General features: G+C 39.7%; 1 protein-coding gene and 1 long non-coding RNA gene across 2 annotated transcripts; both read left to right on the forward strand.

Annotated features, from left to right (window-relative positions):
* The first annotated feature begins 2,039 nt into the window (after window positions 1-2,039).
* LOC133725008 (uncharacterized) lies at window positions 2,040-4,952 on the forward strand. The gene is made up of 2 exons (XR_009854208.1): window positions 2,040-2,557; window positions 2,637-4,952. It is a non-coding gene; the product is annotated as an uncharacterized LOC133725008 (long non-coding RNA).
* Window positions 4,953-6,809: 1,857 nt separating this feature from the next.
* LOC133725007 (CBL-interacting serine/threonine-protein kinase 25-like) lies at window positions 6,810-8,842 on the forward strand. Its single transcript, XM_062152003.1, has one exon. The coding sequence runs from the start codon at window positions 7,237-7,239 to the stop codon at window positions 8,626-8,628; it is 1,392 nt and encodes a 463-aa protein (XP_062007987.1). The 5' UTR covers window positions 6,810-7,236; the 3' UTR covers window positions 8,629-8,842.
* Window positions 8,843-18,718: the final 9,876 nt, after the last annotated feature.

The following is an 18,718-nucleotide window of genomic DNA, read 5'->3' on the forward strand; positions in this document are numbered from 1 at the left end:
CTGATCTGGACTGAAACATCATCTGGCACTTTGTCGTCCAAGGAGGCATACCAGGTGTTGTCTCCTCCCATTCCAGCACCTCCTTGGTGTGCGCGGATCTGGCATCAGGCCATCCAACCTCGAAAGAGCATGGTGGCATGGAAAACCCTTCTCAATCGAGTTTCTACCGATGAACGGCTTCAGCGTCGTGGTACTAGGCTCTGTTCAAGATGTTATCTTTGCCGAAGACACAGTGAAACTATTGATCATCTATTTCTTGAGTGTGTGGTTGCCGCGTCCTCTTGGGCTTGGCTCCATCAAATGTTCAGGCTTCTTATCCCTCCAGGTACATCCCTGCCTGACTTGTTTCTTGATGCTACCCTCTCTATGCTTAATCAATCTTCAAAATTGCTATGGTTTATATCTGTCTGCAACTTACTTTGGTGCCTGTGGAGTGAACGTAATAAAAGAAAGTTTGAAGGTGGAGAGTGTTGCCCCTCTAGATTCAAACAGTTCTTCCTACTGTCCATAAAAGAATCTGCAGGTTTAGCTTTTGTCTCCGCCTCTTCTCCCTCAAGTCAGATTCCCATCTTTGGCTACTTGGGCATTTCACCTCTTCTTCCCTCGGCCCCCCGCTTCATTCCAGTGATTTGGCAATCCCCCCCTAGAAGCTGGTTTAAAGCTAACTCTGATGGTTCTTACCGGGATCTTAACCATGCTGGCTATGGAGCGATTTTCCGGAACTGCGATGCGGCCTTCTTGGGTGCTTTTTCTTGCAATGCTCAGGTCTCTTGTGCCATAGATGCAGAGTTATTGGCTGTGATTGAGGTAATTAAGGTGGCAAAAGAGAGAGGCTGGTTCCCTTTGTGGATTGAAACAGACTCTATGTTGGCTTTACAATACTTTAAAAAGCCATGCTTAACCCCGTGGAGGCTGCGGGTGCAATGGATGAATAGCCTTAATTCGATCAGCCAGTTTCAGGTACACGTCTCTCATGTCTTCAGGGAGGGAAATCAAGTTGCAGATAAGTTGGCTAACTACGGTGCCTTGAATAGTGGGTCAGTATGGTGGGATTCAATCCCTCATTTCTTGATTAGTTCTTTTGGTCAGGATTTTTCTGGACGTACTACTTACCGGTTTGCTTAATTGTGGTTGTTCTCTTTTTATGTTTGTTATATGTATAGGAGTGGTCAGGCCTAGTCCCCCACCCTTCTCTCTGTATCTTGTTTCCTTCTTAATAAATTCACTTTTGAGGGACGGGCGGTGGGCTTCCGGTTGTAATGGTCCCCTTCGGGGTTGTGTGGGTGCCTTGGTGCCTCTTTCTGACCGTTACAGAGAAGCTAATATCGCCTAATCCTCATTAGTTTTCAAAAAAAAAAAAAAAAAAAAAAAAAAAAAAAAAAAAAAAAAAAAAAAAAAAAAAAAAGAAATGTCACCCAACGTAATTTCACTCGTATTCATTAACAGAACAGAGTTTTAATTATTTCGGGTTCGACCCATTCAAGACCGAATGTGTCTCTTAATTACAATCTCTTGTTACAAGAGTGTTACCCTTTGATTCCATTTATAAAGAAACCAATGTGTGTTTGTTTGTTTTTGCGGCTGCACCCGAATTTTGGAATGAGTTGCCTACGTACTCGGGAGGGGATCAAGCCACTCGTAGTTCAAGAGTTCCAATGAGTGAATGACCCATTAGAATGCTTGGATTTTTGAAATAGGAATAGTGTTTGGGATGCGGTTGCATCTAGATTATTTGATTCTAGATTGCCTACATACCCTTGCGGGATCAAACCACATGTAGTTCCAACATTTGAGATTTAAATGGGTAGATGACCCATTTGTTCTCGGATTTGTGTTTGAGATATTTGTGAGGGTTTAGTGCCCTTGAATTTGCTTTTGGGTAATTTGGGAATGATTTTATTTTTTTGGTGTTTGGGTGAATTTGACTGGTGGAGTCACAGATTCGGATTGGCTGAATTTGACTAGTGGAGTTAGGGATTCGATTTGAATTTGTGGTTGCATCTAGTGGGTCGCTAGATTGCCTATATACCATTTGAAGGGATCAAACCAGTGTAGTTCATGTTTTTTGTGGCTTTGAGCTTTCTTGGTTTTGTACCAAAAGGATTTTCATTTTGGGTTTCGAAGCATTTTTTCATGAAACCAATGCTCGGGTATTTACTTTGGACACCCGTAGCGTCGAGTAAACTCTGAGTCGCACTTTTAAATTTTCATTTGAATCCCGGAGACACCCATCAAGCTTTTCTTTTTCTCTTTTGGACACCCAGATTTATTATGGGCAGCCACTGGAAGCTTCTTGGAGGCCCAGCTGCTAGGACTTCACGCCAACAAGGAAGATGCTGTTCCATTTTTTTGCTCCCTTTCTTTCTTTCTTCTCTTAGCCAAACCCGGACGACCTCGAACAAGGCATACCTTTGCCAATCGATGAAGGACTTTGAGATGGATTTGGAGATGCAACATGACTTGGAGATGGAGACGAGCCTGGGTCTTTGTCAAAACAGAATTTCTCAACCATGGAAGCTTGCAATTGGCTTTATCGCTTCTTAGTGAGAAAAATTGGGTGAGGACCCTCTCCATTTTGTTTTTTGCTTCTAGCTTTGTAATTCAAAGACTCAGGTGCTGACATGCACCCTTTATAGTAAATGTTGACAGGGTATCCACCACTTAGGAGTTTGCTTCTTCACCTTTTGATGTTCGATTTGGCTTCTGCATTTTATTGAACAAATGGTGTGTTTCGAATCGCCGTCAAATTAGTAGCAAAATTCCCGTCTTTGATCACAACTCAGGTATATATGTAAAGCTCCATTTTTTTTCTGTAATGGATTAACCCAATAACATGTATTCGGAACTTGATTTTAAGAAGAGATATTAAACTGGACTCCATGCTTTCACCGACAACTCTCCTTCAATTAACTCTCTTTGGTTTTGCTTGTAGGACAGTTCTTGCTGACATAGAGTGATAATGGTTCTTCTTTTGTTTTTCAATTGTGATCAATAAAGGAACATGTTCTTTGTCTCCATCCGACTTTGTTTTCCTTGGCTAGAATACATTTGTCTCCATCCGACTTTATTTTCCTTGGCTAGAATACATTTCCTGCAATTGCCTTCATATTTTATATTTGTTTTTCTTTATGTGCCAATACCTTTTGGAGGAGTTTAAACAAAACAATTCCCTTAGCCAATACGTGACTTTGCAAGGGATAATATTGTTCATGTTTTGTTAATATGCAAAGGCCAAAACTTGTTTTCTTTCAATAACTTGGTCACCACTTTGACGTAAAAGCTCTGCATAATATAAATGCAAAGCTTTGCTGCAAGTGTCGTTTTAGACGGCAATGACCTATTGGTCTGAAATTTTGAAGTACAGGGACTAAACGTTAGAAGTCCAAAACAAAATAAGAAAGTAGTACAGGGACTATTAATAATAACATTAGAAGTCCTACAATTAATTGAAAGTAGTACGTCAAAATAAGAAAAATAAAATATTAAATTCATCATACTTATTATTAGCAATCTCAAAATGTGGGAATAAAACAAAAAAAACAAACCGTGCATGTTTGTTGAGGTGGAAAACAGGCTAATCAAAGCCCAAAACAAAACAAGCAACATATGGTCCATGAGATATACAAACCTAAAACACCCGCATCCAATGGCTTAGATTCCCCCATTGTGCTCATCATTGCCCTCTTCTTCACTTCACCGTCTTCCTCCTCTCTTCTCTATCTTTTATCGACAAATAAAAGAAAAAAAATGGCTGCATTCATTTTGACCATCCCAGTTCTTGCCTACTCTAAATTCGATGCTCATAAAATCAGTTCTTTCCAAATTTCTTGTGACCCAAAATTTGAGTGACAATCCCATTTGGTTCTTCTGCTTTTTCAATTGAAACCCAACTGAAAGCTTCAATCTTTCTGTATGGCGTGGTTTGGTTTTTGTTGAATTAGTTTCAAGAGGAAAGAGAGAGGGATAGATATGAAGAGAGGAGAGAGAGATAATGATGTTGGGACTACAGATTAATGGATGATGTGAGGAGAGACTAGAGAGAGAATCCAGCCATCGTGCGTCGAGGAGAGAGAGACGGTAGGAGAGAGGAGAACAGATGCATCCGAGTTCCCCGCCCAGCGCCTAGCCAAACGCCCAGGCCGCCCAGCGCCCGCCTACCCCGCCTAGGCGCCCGTCGAAACGCAACCCGATTTCCCTTGTCGCCTAGCCCAAACTCGGAGCGGCCACTCAGCGCCCAGTGCCTAGGCGCCGCCTAGGCGGGCGCCCAGACCGATTTTTAGAACACTGCTAAAACCTCAGTTAAGTCGCGACGAAATGTCTATTATGCCCTCAGTTCTTTTTTTTTAAATAAATTTATTCCTTTCTCTTTTTTTTATTTATTGTTTTTTCTTTATTTTATTCTTTTTTTTTTCTTTCTTTATTCAGAGAGAGAGGGATCCGAGGAAGGAGGAATCGAATACATGAAGAAACAAATAGAAAGAAAGAAAGGGAAAAAAAAAATCCTTTTCCAAAAAAATAAATAAATTAATTAATTAAAAAAAAGAACTGAGGGCATAATAGACATTTCACCACGACTTAACGAAGGTTTTAGACGGCAAGGACCTATTGGTCCGAAATTTTGAAGTACAGGGACTAAACGTGTGAAATTAGAAGGTCAGGGACTGAAGTGTTTTATGGTCAAAAGCTCAAGGACTAAACAGTATTTAGTCCTTTTCTTTTTACAAATAAAGCACTCATGTTCTCGTTTAGTGAGATGGGCCTCATATCTGATTTTTTTTATTTATTTAAACACATTCACACAGATAAAAAAAAAATCTGTGTGCAAGTAGTATTAGCAACACCAGTAATAAGTACGGATTGTGTTAATCCGTCGTTGTATTGTGTAAATCGACGTATTCATATGAATTTCTATGAAATACTATAATTTCATACGGATTCTCATCCGTGTGTGATGGGAGTTTTTCTAGTAGAGGAAATGAGCAGTTTTGGGTGTGATTTGATAGACTATAAATATTAGTAGTATTAATTGGATGTCAATATTTAATGTTTCAGCAGTGTTGAATGGATTACTTTTTGGGGTATTTTCCTTGTAATTAAGGAACCTGATGAGTTTTTTTTTTTTTTTTTTTTTTTTTTTTTTTTTTTTTTTGTGAGTAAAGGTACTGAACTTCATTGATACTTAAGAAATGGAATTACAATCATGCTGCAATACATCTTGTATGCATTCTGGGACTCTATTAAGGAACCTGATGAGTTAGATAGTAGTAGTCCTTCAGATAAGTTTTGAAATGCTATATTTGACAATGAATATATGTTTGTCAAGTTCTAAATCTGATTAATTTATTGCATTGTAGTAATGAGTTAATGTGATTACTGCATGCATAACAGTAACCTGAATATATAGTTTATTCATTACCAGAATAGCAGTAAAAGTCTAGTAGATGGCCGGAGACTGATGGTACATTTTCCTGTTTAATCGATCCTAGCAGTTTTAGCCTTTTAGGTGCTGTAATCTCCGCAATTGGTGCTAATGCAGCTGGATGTTTTCCATTCAGTAATTGTTTCTGCAAAGAAAGAACTAGCTGGTCTAAATAGAATGAAAAAAAAATCCCAGAAGTGATCTTTGGGCTTGAAAGTTGGCCCCATCTGAAGTCCAAAAATATCATTTAAATGGCTTAAAATGAGCCCATGTAAGAAAGTTAGAGATCCAGACACCCCTTCCTTCTTCAAAAACGTGGTAAGAAGGCTTAAGTTAGAAATTTTGGCAGCCCATATCTGTTGACAACAGGTATCAATTTAAGCCACCTCTCCTCTATAATTTTTTTCTTTCATATAGACATTCCAAGCTTCGACAAACCTCATTTCTATCTCTATCATCTTTTTATTTTACATCACGAAAACATAACAGGTTAGTAAAGGGTGTCAAAAATTTCGTTTAATACTATTATTTGGATTTTTAAGAGTGATACCTGAACTGACCACTCTCCCAAACCGTCCACTTAATTAAAGACATGAATGGTAGAGTCGGACTCAATCGTGTTTACTTTTGCATGATGCAAGCCGTATTCATAATTTTTCTCCTTTTGGCAGGGTTGATTTTGAAGACGTGCCACATGCGACCGCATTGGCCTTCCGAAAAAAAAAAAAAAAAAAAAATCACACACGCAGACACATTCAGAATTAGGTTGTTGGGTTTGGATTTTGGTCTCAAGTCTAATATCACCAACAAACCTAAAAGTAATGCATTTTCGTTATTTTCACACTACACTCGTTCTTGCAATTTCCAAATACGTGAATGCAACTTGGTTCCATACGCATGATATGATAGTTCATTGAAAACTTGCATTTATCCATTATTGGGACAAAATATGAATTGGGTCTGCTAGCTGAAATATTTGGGCTTCAACAGATCTCACTAAGCAATATTCACTAATTTAGGCAAATCTGTGTAAATAATTTGATTTAAAGATTTACGTACAGTACTATACCATTGTCTGTTTTCTTGCCATCTATTTCAAAGACTTGCAGTTGCGATAACTTTCTGAAGATTTAGATAAAATTCAGAATCTTCGGGTCTATCTGCTGTGTGCTGTACTTTTTTTACTCGTTTGCCAATTTTCCTTACACGCGTCGCGTCCATAATGGCTTTAATTTCCAATAATTGAATTCTTAGATATTTTCCAAAAATATATTCGTCCACGTATGGAGTTTTGTATTTTAATAACCTTCAATCTTGTTTCCTTTTGCCTCCACGTAGCGTATCATAATTGGCCCATAAAAAGGGCCAAAATTTATTACAGATAAAATTGCAGTTTGTACCAACTTTAGCATTTCAGATAAATTTCCTGTTTTTTTCTTTTTAGACGCAAATCCCACCCAATCCTCCATTTCCCTCCAACACTAATGTCCACTCAATTATCTCCGGCCATCATGCACAGAATTTCCGGGTGGAAACCCACTATTACTTGGATATCCCATGAAACCGACTTGAATCGTTGTTTTTGGGTTTTCAAGTGCTAATACCTCCATTATTCCTAAACTGGGGTCTCTTTAATTACCATTTACAAAATGTTGATCTTCTTCTATAATCAGTAGCAAAATTTGATTCCTTTCTTCCCCCCTCCCCACCAGGGCCTTGGCCATCTCCTACGTACCAAATCTCAATGTTTCTTGGCCTAAACTGATCGATCCAGAATTTTTCATCATATTCCTGTACAAATCAACAACATCTGAGCTATGGAAGAAGCAAGGCAACAACAACACCAGCCAGAAAAACCCAACACACATTCGGCGCCGAGAAACATTATATTTGACAAGTATGAGATGGGAAGGTTTTTGGGCCAAGGCACCTTCGCCAAAGTCTACCATGGCAGAAACCTCGCCACCAACGAAAGCGTAGCCATCAAAGTGATCAACAAGGAACACATCAAGAAAGAAGGTCTCGTGGAGCAGATCAAGCGCGAAATCTCCATCATGCACTTGGTTCATCACCCCCACATCGTCGAGCTCAAAGAAGTCATGGCCACAAAGACCAAGATCTTCTTCGTCATGGAGCACGTCAAGGGCGGCGAGCTCTTCGAAAAAATAGCCAAAGGGAAGCTCAAAGAAGATGTTGCACGTAAGTACTTTCAGCAATTGATAAGCGCCGTGGATTTCTGCCACAGCCGCGGCGTTTCGCACCGTGATTTGAAGCCGGAGAATCTTCTCCTAGACGAGAATGAAGACTTGAAAGTCTCAGATTTTGGGCTGTCGGCGTTGCCGGAGCAGCATTGGAGTGACGGCATGCTGCACACGCAGTGCGGCACGCCGGCGTATGTGGCTCCGGAGATTTTGAGGAAGAAAGGGTACGATGGAGCCAAGACGGATTTATGGTCTTGTGGCGTCGTTTTGTTTGTTTTTCTTGCTGGATATCTGCCGTTTCAGGATGAGAATGTTATGAAGAGTTATAGGAAGGTTTTCAAGGCCGAGTACCAGTTTCCGCCATGGATTTCTGGGGATGCAAGGCGTTTGATAAAAAAGCTTTTGGTTGTTGATCCAGAAAACAGGGCTTCCATTTCAGAAATAATGAAAGACCCTTGGTTTCAAAAGGGTTCTTCCAATTTAACCAAGCTGAGTGTAGATGAAGAAAATGAAAAGAAGGAGAAAACTGGGGACAAAAGTACTAGTGCTACTACAAATGACTCATCAGAATCCCCACCATTCTTTAATGCCTTTGAGTTCATATCATCTATGTCATCCGGCTTCGACCTCTCAAACATGTTTGAGAAGAAGAAGAGAACGGGGTCGATGTTCACCTCCAAGTGCTCTGCGGCGGCGATCAAGGCGAAGCTGCAGGTGGTGGCGGAGATGTTGAATTTCAGAGTGCTGTCTGAGAAGGAATTCAAGGTGAAATTGCTAGGGAAAGTGGAGGGAAGGAAAGGGAAGTTGGCGGTGGCGGCCGAGGTGTTTCAAGTAGCGCAGGAGGTGGCCGTGGTGGAGTTTTCGAAGCTATCCGGCGACACTCTCGAGTACACAAAGTTTTGTGAGGAGGATGTGAGGCCTGCGCTCAAGGACATTGTGTGGACATGGCAAGGTGAGGAAAATAACTCTTCACAGAAAGTAGTTGGAAATGTTTGTCAACAAAGTTGAGGTAAAATGTTACCTGTTTGTTAGAACCCTAATCCTAATTAGGTTTCAGTCCAATTTTCTGTTATTATTATGGAAATTGTGACAGCTTGTTTAAGATTGTTCTGTTCTCTGTTGGAAGAGTTTGGTGTCTTGGCAGAATGGCAGGGGAGGTAGCATTTGTAATGAATAACACCAGTTTTGGATAATTCTTATCTTTTTGATGAGGCTTGGATAATTCTTGTGCTCATTCTTAGTGGTGAACATTTTTTCACTCCACTTATGATTTTGAATTTTGCCATGAACTTTCAACTCCATTCATGATTTGGAGCATCATCACTTAAGGATTACATTTGCAAAAAAAAAAAAAAAAAAAAAAACCAATTAAACTAGAGATCTTTTAGCCATTCATTTGTCTGAAATGATGAGCAATTCATGATCATAATTTTAATTATTTTTAAAAACCCGTTATTTTTTAGGAAATGGATACTTTTATTGAATATATCATTGGCCAGAAGGCACGTACATCAGATGCTGTCTCATACCAGAATCATAAATGATATGAGCTAACTAAAAGACAGGTACCCTTATTAGAAACACAGTTGCTCACTTATTGAGCCTAAAAACAAGAAACAAAACCCTCCCTACCAACCTCTCAGGAAGCAGTAATCTAGTCGCCTAGAGACCTCAATTGGTGTACAATTAGAAAACAAAGATGAAAGTAGTAGAAGTCCCCACTTCTAACATTAGGCAAAAAGGAAACCATGAAATTAAAGTTTTCATTTGCCCTTGCCTCTAGGGCCAGGCAGAACCAGTGATTGGAGGATAGGTGAGCTTCAGAAGACTATCCTTAGTCTTCTTACTAGTGCGCTGATTCTTATTCTTGCTGCCAAGAGACTTGCCGGTCTTCTTCTTCAAAGTTAACAAAGCAACATCACTGTCATCTTCAATCAATCCCAATGCATCAGCCTGTAGGGTTGGAACTTTTCCACCCAATATAGTTTTGAATTTCTTGGGGGAAAGGTTACCAACACTGGTTCGATTTCGTTTCTTAGAAGACAAAACAGCTTCTTGATGCATCTGCATACCTGCAGAACCATCCAAATCACAAGTCTCTATGGGAGGTTCTAGCGTGGGACTCTGATCCTTCTCCAACTCGTGCTCCAAAGAAGCATCAGTCACAGCAAAATCCCCTGCAGGGACCGAAGGAGAAGTAGGGGAAGTTGGCCGCTCCAATCGACGAATAACTAGTTTCCTCTTCAAAGGGATGGAAGAAGAGGCAGTGAAGAGATCATTCTTGTCCTTTGCCGAGAAAGAGAACGAACCTCCATATGTCGATGGTCCAGGAAAATGCAAAACCCTAGGAGTAGGGTTTGCCATACACGGTTCCGTACAAGCAATTCCGGCATGAGTGACAAGTCCACACTGAGAGCACCTCCCTTGCAAATGTTCAAATTGAAACTGAAGAATCGGTTCGACACCAACATCCAGATAAACTTTTCGTTCAAGCAAGATCGGCTTGGACACATCATGAGAGAATAAAATCCTAATCGAGCCTTTCTTGAACTCCTTCTTATCATAATCCAAAAAACCCCCAAGGAGGTTCCCAATCAGTGTGAGATTCTCAGGCTCTTCGTAAAGAGGTGGTATTCCAGAAACCCTAACCCAAACTCGGAGATGCTTGAATTGGACTTCATGCAATGGTTTGACTCCATCATACTCTGCAAAACACACAAGGGCGCGATCATAACACCAGACTCCTCCCTGAAATACTTTGTTACGGTCTCGAATAGATTCGAAAGAGAATAGGAACAGAACCCCAACCCTCTCTTGGATCCTGAATTCCTTGTCCACCATCCAAGTTCGGAGGAAGTGAGATTTGAAAGCCTTCGGATCAACCTGCTTACGGGCCAATGGTTTGCCAAGAAGAAAGGATTGGGATGACTTGCGCATTGGATCACCACCAATTTTCCCCAGATCAGGGGCGCTACCGCCCTCAGCAAGAGCAAGGGAGGCAGCAAAGCTCGCTGTGACTGCATCAATGGAAGCCATGGATTGAGAGAAGTGGGAGAGAAGGGTAGAAAAGTTGACGGTGGAGGCAAGGAGGCCGTAGGCTAGCTAGGGTTGAGAGAAAGTCTCGCTAGGTTTTTTTTTTAGTTGGTGTTACTATCTTATGGATGATCTTTTTAAAAACCCGTTATTAGTTTGATACAGGATTATTTTTTCTTTTGTTTTTGGACATGAGATACAGACGGATTACTTAATACTTTTCGATTTGATTGATTTTTTCAGAGACAAATAATATTAAAAAATTAACAATTCATATCATCAATGTGTAAAGTAAAAATACGTATCACATGAATGTTGCGTGAATATAAATAAAACTCGAGAATTGTTTTTATTATTTTATATGGACTTTGGAGTTCGGCAAAGCATTCTTCAAATGATAATAAACAATGGTTATACAAGTTTTTAAGTTTTTTTTTTTTTTTTGAAGGAAGCGGTGTAAGAGCTAACTCAACTAGGCCTGAGATCGGTTTGGCTCGGCTCGGGAATGGGCCTATACCGAGACCGATACCGACTTTATAGTAGGCTCGGATCGGTTTGGGATGCCGAAATTTTATCAGGGATATCGATTAGTCCCGAAACCGATTGGTTGGGTACAGTTTCGGTACTAATCAGTTTCAACAGTTCTAAATGACATAAAATCCTAATTCTATGTCCAACAACGATTCACCATATTAGACCTCATATAATTTGATCATTTTACCTCAATTGGGTGATAATCCTCTCCCAACAACATTCAAATGAGCACACAAAACCTAAAACAAGTATTGACCTTTAAGCCAACAAAGCCATGAATACAATCAACTGAATCAAATAATCAACCAATTTTTTTTTATCACAAACTTCAATCAAACCCCTACACTGTCACGCCCCTGATTTTTAACACAATTAAAAATCGATATATAACCCCATAATTATATATGCGTGAACGTTCAGTCATCAATACAAATACATGGAAACCTTTTTTCCTTTTTAAACCAAGTACATACTGATGCCCTGAACCCTCAAAGTTAATATACACTCACTCCACAGAGTTATATATTACACAAGCTTACAAATTAAATTGTCAACAACAAAATAAAACGTAAATGCTCCTCAGAGCTCACTACAAGCGGAAGTCTTTATAACGGTAAAGTCACAAAATTGGCTTCCTACGGTAAGGCTGCAAGCACGCCACCTCAGCTTCAGCCACGATTACCCTGACCTGCAGGATTAACCCCTACACCGTTTGAATGGTGTACCAGGTTGCCACACAACAAACCCGGTAAGCTTTTGCAAGCCCGTATGAGTATCTCCAAACCATACATGCACAACTCGCCCAACGATGAAACCCATCAACTCGTAAAAGGAACACACACCCTGTTTTCCCAAAAAAACCCATTCTTTTCCCAAAAGAAACAACTCGAGTCACCCCGTGACTGAAATCATATCAATTGAAAACTCTGACAATTCAATATGATAAACAAGTCCTCCCCGGACATTTAAAAGAAAGAATCCCCGAAACTCCCTTTTAAAACACATTCCCAAATCAACACAAGTCACCCCGTGACAAAATCATAATAATTGAAACTCTGACAATTAAATTATGATACACAAGTCCTCCTAGGACATTTAAAAGAAAGAATCCCCGAAACTCCCTTTTAAAATACGTACTCATGAGCATCAGATAGCTCCCCGCTACCCCCCATGATGTACCATGGCAACAGACTAGAGCTCTAACTGATCGTATCCACTCATCCGGCCAAAGGTGTGGAGTCCCGATATATATGCCTGAGGTCACTCCTAGCAACCCCGAATCCTCAGACCTCCCCGGTCGTCAGATCAAAACCTTTCAAAACGGTCACTCAAAACCCAAAAGTTACTCAACTCACACAAAAGGAGATGTCAACCTGTGACCTCCAATCATCAGACCTCCCCGGTCTTCAGATCAAAACGTTAAATCACACCAAAAGTTGAAATCACAACCTGTGACTCTCAGATCTTCTGACCCCCGGTCGTTAGATCAAAACATTCAAATCACATCAAAGCAACTCACACCAAATCTTGACATTTTCAAACAATAGAAATTCCCAATTCCTAAACAATGTTTCCCGAAATTAAAGTCAAGCCCCAAAACAATAGAATGAAACCCATCAATACCTATTGCTTAATTCACCCATCAACCCACAAAAATATACATATTTCACGTATATATATATATATATATATATATATATATATATATATATATATATATATATATATATATATATATATATATGTAGTCATCCGCTCAGGAATGCCTACTAGTACTAACTATAGTTTGCAGTTAACTAAATAACTCTCAAAACAGCAATGGTAACTCCGTTCGTGAATGAACGTAGTGAGATTACTCACCTTGAAACTCCCGCTGCGTCTTCAATACAGAAAAAAGCAGCCAAACCACAAAACAACCGTCCAAGAATACTTCCCAAGTACCTAATCACATATGGTTTCAACTTAGTAACGATTCACAAACGATTTAAGTTCGAAACTCCTGTTTTGAACTAAAATCCCCAAAGTCGCGTCAATCGAGGCAAAACCACATCCGAGACCTCCCAAAGTCTCCGGAATACATCCACAATCGATACGTCCCAACCACAAGTCGATCGGACGCTCGGATCCTCACGGATCGAATAAATCAACCGGTATGAAACCGTAAAAATCATAACAATTCCATACGAACTCCAAAATTTGCATATTATATATCGAAACGCTCGTATCAACGAGTAGAACATATATAATACCAAAAACAGTCCCTTACATGGCCGGAACACCGCCGGAACGCCGCCACCGGTCAAAACTCAATATTTCACAAAACTCCCAACATCAAAAAGCTTTATCTAAGCATGCTTGTGAATTCTCATAACTAGCTCGAAGTCAGAAAACAAGCATAAAGGGTCGAAAACTACCTCAGAAGCTTTGGATTTTTGCTCAAACTGAGTTAAACCGATTTCCACGTAAATCGATCCAAACAAACACCATAGATCGACTCAGACGACCCCCACGAAGCCAAAGAAGGAAACTTGAAGCCGTGCCGTCGCCGGAGCTGTGTTTTCCGGTCGGGTCGAAAAACCTCAAACTGCACCGCCTTGCTGCGCCGCACACGGTGGATATCGCCGCTAGAGGATACCACAGGGACCACCAGACGGAGGAGACGATCCAATCTGGAAGTTTCGTCGCCGGAAAAGCCGGGTCGGATCTCCGGGTTCGGGTCGGGTCAGTCGGATTATTTCGTTTCTAAAGGTGCAGCCGAGAGAGAAGAGAGAGAGAAGATAGAAGGGTTTCCGGAAAAGGAAGGAAATGAAAATAGTAAGTTTTCCACTTGGGAAACTGCTATTTATACTAAAATGGAAATTTCTTCCAATAGTCATAACTTTCTCATACGAACTCCGATTCTACCGTTCCACATGTCCACGAACTCGTGTCGACGCGCTTTACAACTTTCGTGAAGGAAGTTTTCGGATAATCTCAACGTATCAAAAGTCAACCTTAGCAACCCCCCTAAAGTCATACTTTTCGAATAAAAATTCATCCGAAACACTTCCGCTCCATCCACGAGCCACGAAATCGTCCAATAACCACAAATTAGATTCCGGAAAATCGTCGGAAAATAAATACGAATTTCCGGGGAATCACATTACACTAAACCTAAAACCTCAACAAACACAGAGTGCATCATAGCCCTATCATCCTCACTACAATACACTGAGTTTGCATTTCAATTGGCATCAATTTGCTACCAAAGTCCAAAAGAAACAAAGATTATAAAAATGAAAGCAAAATCAGAAAATCTTATCACAAAAGGTTCAAAATTTCACTCCAACCAAACCAAAACCAGCAGAAAAAAAAAAAACAAAAAACAAAAAAACTAAACTAAACACAATTCCACCCAAAAACAACTCCAACTTCATATGACTCACCACAGAACCCTAATTTAAGCCATTTCAACACCTCCCGAGCCTCAATTGGCACCAATCAAACACAATTCACTACCACTACAAAACCACAAACAAACACAAGAACAACAAATCGACCCTGAACCCCAAATTCACCACATAATTCAGTTTCGGTACCAATTGCATAATTGCATGTCTGCATAAGTGCATATTGTAGAAACTGTTCTAACTTAATATTACATGGCAATGTCCACAGACCACATAGCAAATTAAATTAAGTTCAATAGCAAAAATCAGAAAGCAGAAACCAGTTCAGTAGCAAATTGAAAAGTAAAAAAAAAATGAAAACTGAAAGCCTAAGGAGTCCATGCTTACTGCAGAAAGTAGAAAGTCAGAAACTGATCACCATCAAGTCATCAACAGTTTTCTGAATCATCAGATATCATTCCTTCAGAGTCATCTTCACTGACTTCAACAACTTCATCTTCAGTTTCAGTACCATTCTTTCCCTTAGCTTTTGGAGGAGGACAAGAGCTTGAAGAGGCTGAGGTTACATGATCTACATACCAAAGTACAAAACATAAGAAACTGGTATTAGAATGTAAAACATAATTGCAAAAACTAAAACGTAAAACACAAACACAGAAAGTTAAAATTCTTTACCTTTCTCACACTTTTCATAGAACTCATAATCTTTGATGCATGATGCATCTTCTATGCAGCTAATATCATTCCCCCTCAACAAACTTTGTAGACAAATCAATGCTTCCATAGATTTAAGAGTCAATGAACTCCTAAAGTTGTTGATTACTCTCCCTCTAGTACTAAAACCAGACTCCGAGGCAACTGTTGAAACTTGAACGACCAACATATCTTTGGCTATTGCTACAAGCATAGGGTACTTGGGTCCATTGATCTTCCACCATAACAGAATTGGGAACTCAAACCCTTCCTTCTCATTTGTGAATTCAAGAGGGTCTAGCATGTATTTGTCTGCTTCATGTGAAACCACAGCCTCATCAAGCTCATAAACTACTTTTCTCCAATCATTGATGTAAGTTTATCTTTCTTTGCTGTCAGTACTTGTTATAGTGCTTTGTGAAGGTGAGCTTTCAACCTCTGTTTGACCTCTTCGCTTTGCAAGGGCCTCCCTTTGGTGCATACTCTTCATACAAGGACATAAACACATCACGTAACTCCCTCGTTTTATTCTGCACATCTTCCAATTCAAACCCTTCTTTTGTCAACAGATGAGTTACATGCCTTACCTTGAATCTAGGATCAAGGTTCAGCCCCATAAACAATAATGGATTCAAATCCTTAAAGCCACCATAATACTTGATGAATTTGGACCTCATATTTGCTGCCATATCAGTCAAAACCTTCTCAATGTTCGAACCTGTTATCATTTCAGGTTCTATGAAGAGCTTGCTAATCTCGGTTTTGATTGACAACACATCATGAAAAGTCGTATGGATTGTGGGACGATTACTTGCATTAACTCTTAGAGTAACTTCATAGAACACCCTAAGAAACTGCACAAACACTTCCGCCTTACCCCATTCTTCATCGGATGGAGGCCCTACTCTAGGCCTCTTGCCTTTGCTTGGAACCAAATTTCCTTCCTCATCATTCTCTTCCTCAGGCTCTTTGAACTAGGTTGAAAATCAGCTGTCCGGTTGCTCCTCCATCCTTGCAAAGGCTGCTTTGAACTTCAAGGCAGCTTCCAACATTAAGAATGTTGAATTCCACCTCGTGGGAACATCCATAACAACCAAGCCTCTGCAAGGAATATGTTGTTGTTCTACACACTCCTTAAAGCTATCCAACCTTGATGGTGAAGACCTAACAAAATTCACCGCATTTCTAATGGCTAGCACTACTCTATTCAATCTCTTCAGCCCACTTCCAACAATCAAATTACAAATATGGGCAGACGGGCAGTACACCTAACATGCATGTACTGATCCCCTAAGATTGATTTTGATTTTTCTCTTTTGTTAAGTTTGGACATAACAAACTCAATAGCACACTTATTGGCTGCTGCATTATCTACTGTGATGGTTAAAACCTTATTAGTTCCCCATTGCAACAAACAAGACTCAATCAAAAGACCTATGGAATTCCCACTATGGTTAGAAATAGTGCAGAAATTGATTATCCTCTTATGCATTTCCCTCTCATCCTCGATAAAGTGTGCTGTTAACACCATGTAGCTGAAATTTTGAACACTTATCCAAGTATCAATAGTTAGGCGCGCAGACCCCATAGTGTGCTAAATCAGTTTTCAACTTCTTCTTCATCTTATCATACAACGTAAGAAACTGTTTCACCAAAGTTTTCCTACAAAGGACCTTAAACATCGTCACTGCAACATGAAAAAAATGCCTAAACCCTTGCTTTTCAACGAAGCTAAAAGGAAGCTCATCAACTACAACCATTTCAACACAAGCTTTCATAACTTCATCAAGAATTAAATGCTACCATTTTCATTAAATTACCTTTACTTTTATCACCAATAAGCACGTTCTGATTTTTATCTATCACTCTCCTTCCTGGATAATACTTGCATGATTTGTTTATGTGCCTAATCACCCCTGAGTCCCATTTTTGTAAGAATCACAAGCATAGTCTCCTACAGGACCCTTAGGACAATATCTACACTTAGCCCTCCTAAATTCTTCTACAATATCTTCTTGACCCTTCACTTTAGTGACTTTTACATCTTTGTATTCCACAAAGTGCTCCCAAACCCAACTACGTTTTCTATCAACTCGAGGATAGCTACTAACCTTGTCAGACGAAGATGGAGCTCCTGCTCCTGCTTGAGTGACATCTTCTTTAGCCCTCTCAGGGATTGAGGGAGAGGTACCAGTTGAAGAAACAACTAGACTAGAATCTAGTTCTTTCTGTACTTGAGATCTCTTCTTACTGTTTTAAAACTGAAACAAGTAAATTAAGCAAGAATCAGATATGATATAAGCTGAAACAAGTAAATTAAGCAACAGCTCCATAAGAAGTAAAAGCTACTGCTATTTCAATGTACTGCTCAACAATGGCAACGTTGTCATATCTCTGTAAAGCGTAAAGTGTAAACCTTCTTGTTAGTAAAAGCTACTGATTCAGCTACTACAAAGCATGAGCCATGAATGAAAGCAAATAAATTTGAGACAATGAGAGACTTATTCGCAGTTTTCCCATTGATTCGGAGTGAGAGGCTTGAAGAATTTGAGAGATTGAGAGAGTGAGAAGCTACTGCTAATCGAGTTGAAGTCAAATTGAGGGTCTTAGCTTCTTCACACTCGAACTCTGACTTGATCTCTGTGAGAGGACTGAGAGCCTTTGTTAGGGATGGAGGCTGAGGAGAGCCTTTGTTTTAGGGATGGAGGCTGAGTTGTTTTAGGGTTCGGGTCTGAGTTGAGAACGCGAAGCAATTGGGATTTGGGAGATTAGGGTTAAAGCTTACGACAAGTCGTGCTTCCTATTTAAACCATTAGAAAATTCGGGTCGGGTTGAACAATTCGGTATGTATTTGACCCATACCGGTGCCGACCCGTTTACATAGTTTTCGGTACCGTTCGGTTCGGGATGCTGGAGAACTGACTTTTCATACAGACCCAATTGATTTTGGCTCGGATTGGACGGGATCGGTATCAGTATCGGTTTCTCAGCTTGGAATTCCCAGGCCTAAACTCAGCGGTGAATTCAGGATGACAGAAAGAAGACTATTATTCTGACAAAACTAAATTTTGCTCGTATATAATATAAATTAGACTCTCTCAAGTGAGAACCTTATAAGAGCATATGCACCCATGAAACAAGGGCAATTGCTGATTTGCCAACTAAATTAGTACTACCAATCGACTATTCATCCAAAATTAGCAATTGCCTCCACCTTATACAATGCACCAATAAAAGGCAATTGACACGCCAATTCACTATTTACATTTAAATATGTTATTAATTAAAAATAAGATTAAATCATAGATTTGATTTATTAATTGATTTACGAACGCAATTAATTGTAAACTATTAATATAACAATTTTTAAGACAAACGATGAGATCAGATTTCTCACAAGAAAAAAAAAAGCAAGAATTTTTTATAGAAATTTAAATTTCTCACCCAAT

This window comes from Rosa rugosa, chromosome 1 (assembly GCF_958449725.1).
Source record: "Rosa rugosa chromosome 1, drRosRugo1.1, whole genome shotgun sequence".
NCBI classification, from domain to species: domain Eukaryota; kingdom Viridiplantae; phylum Streptophyta; class Magnoliopsida; order Rosales; family Rosaceae; genus Rosa; species Rosa rugosa.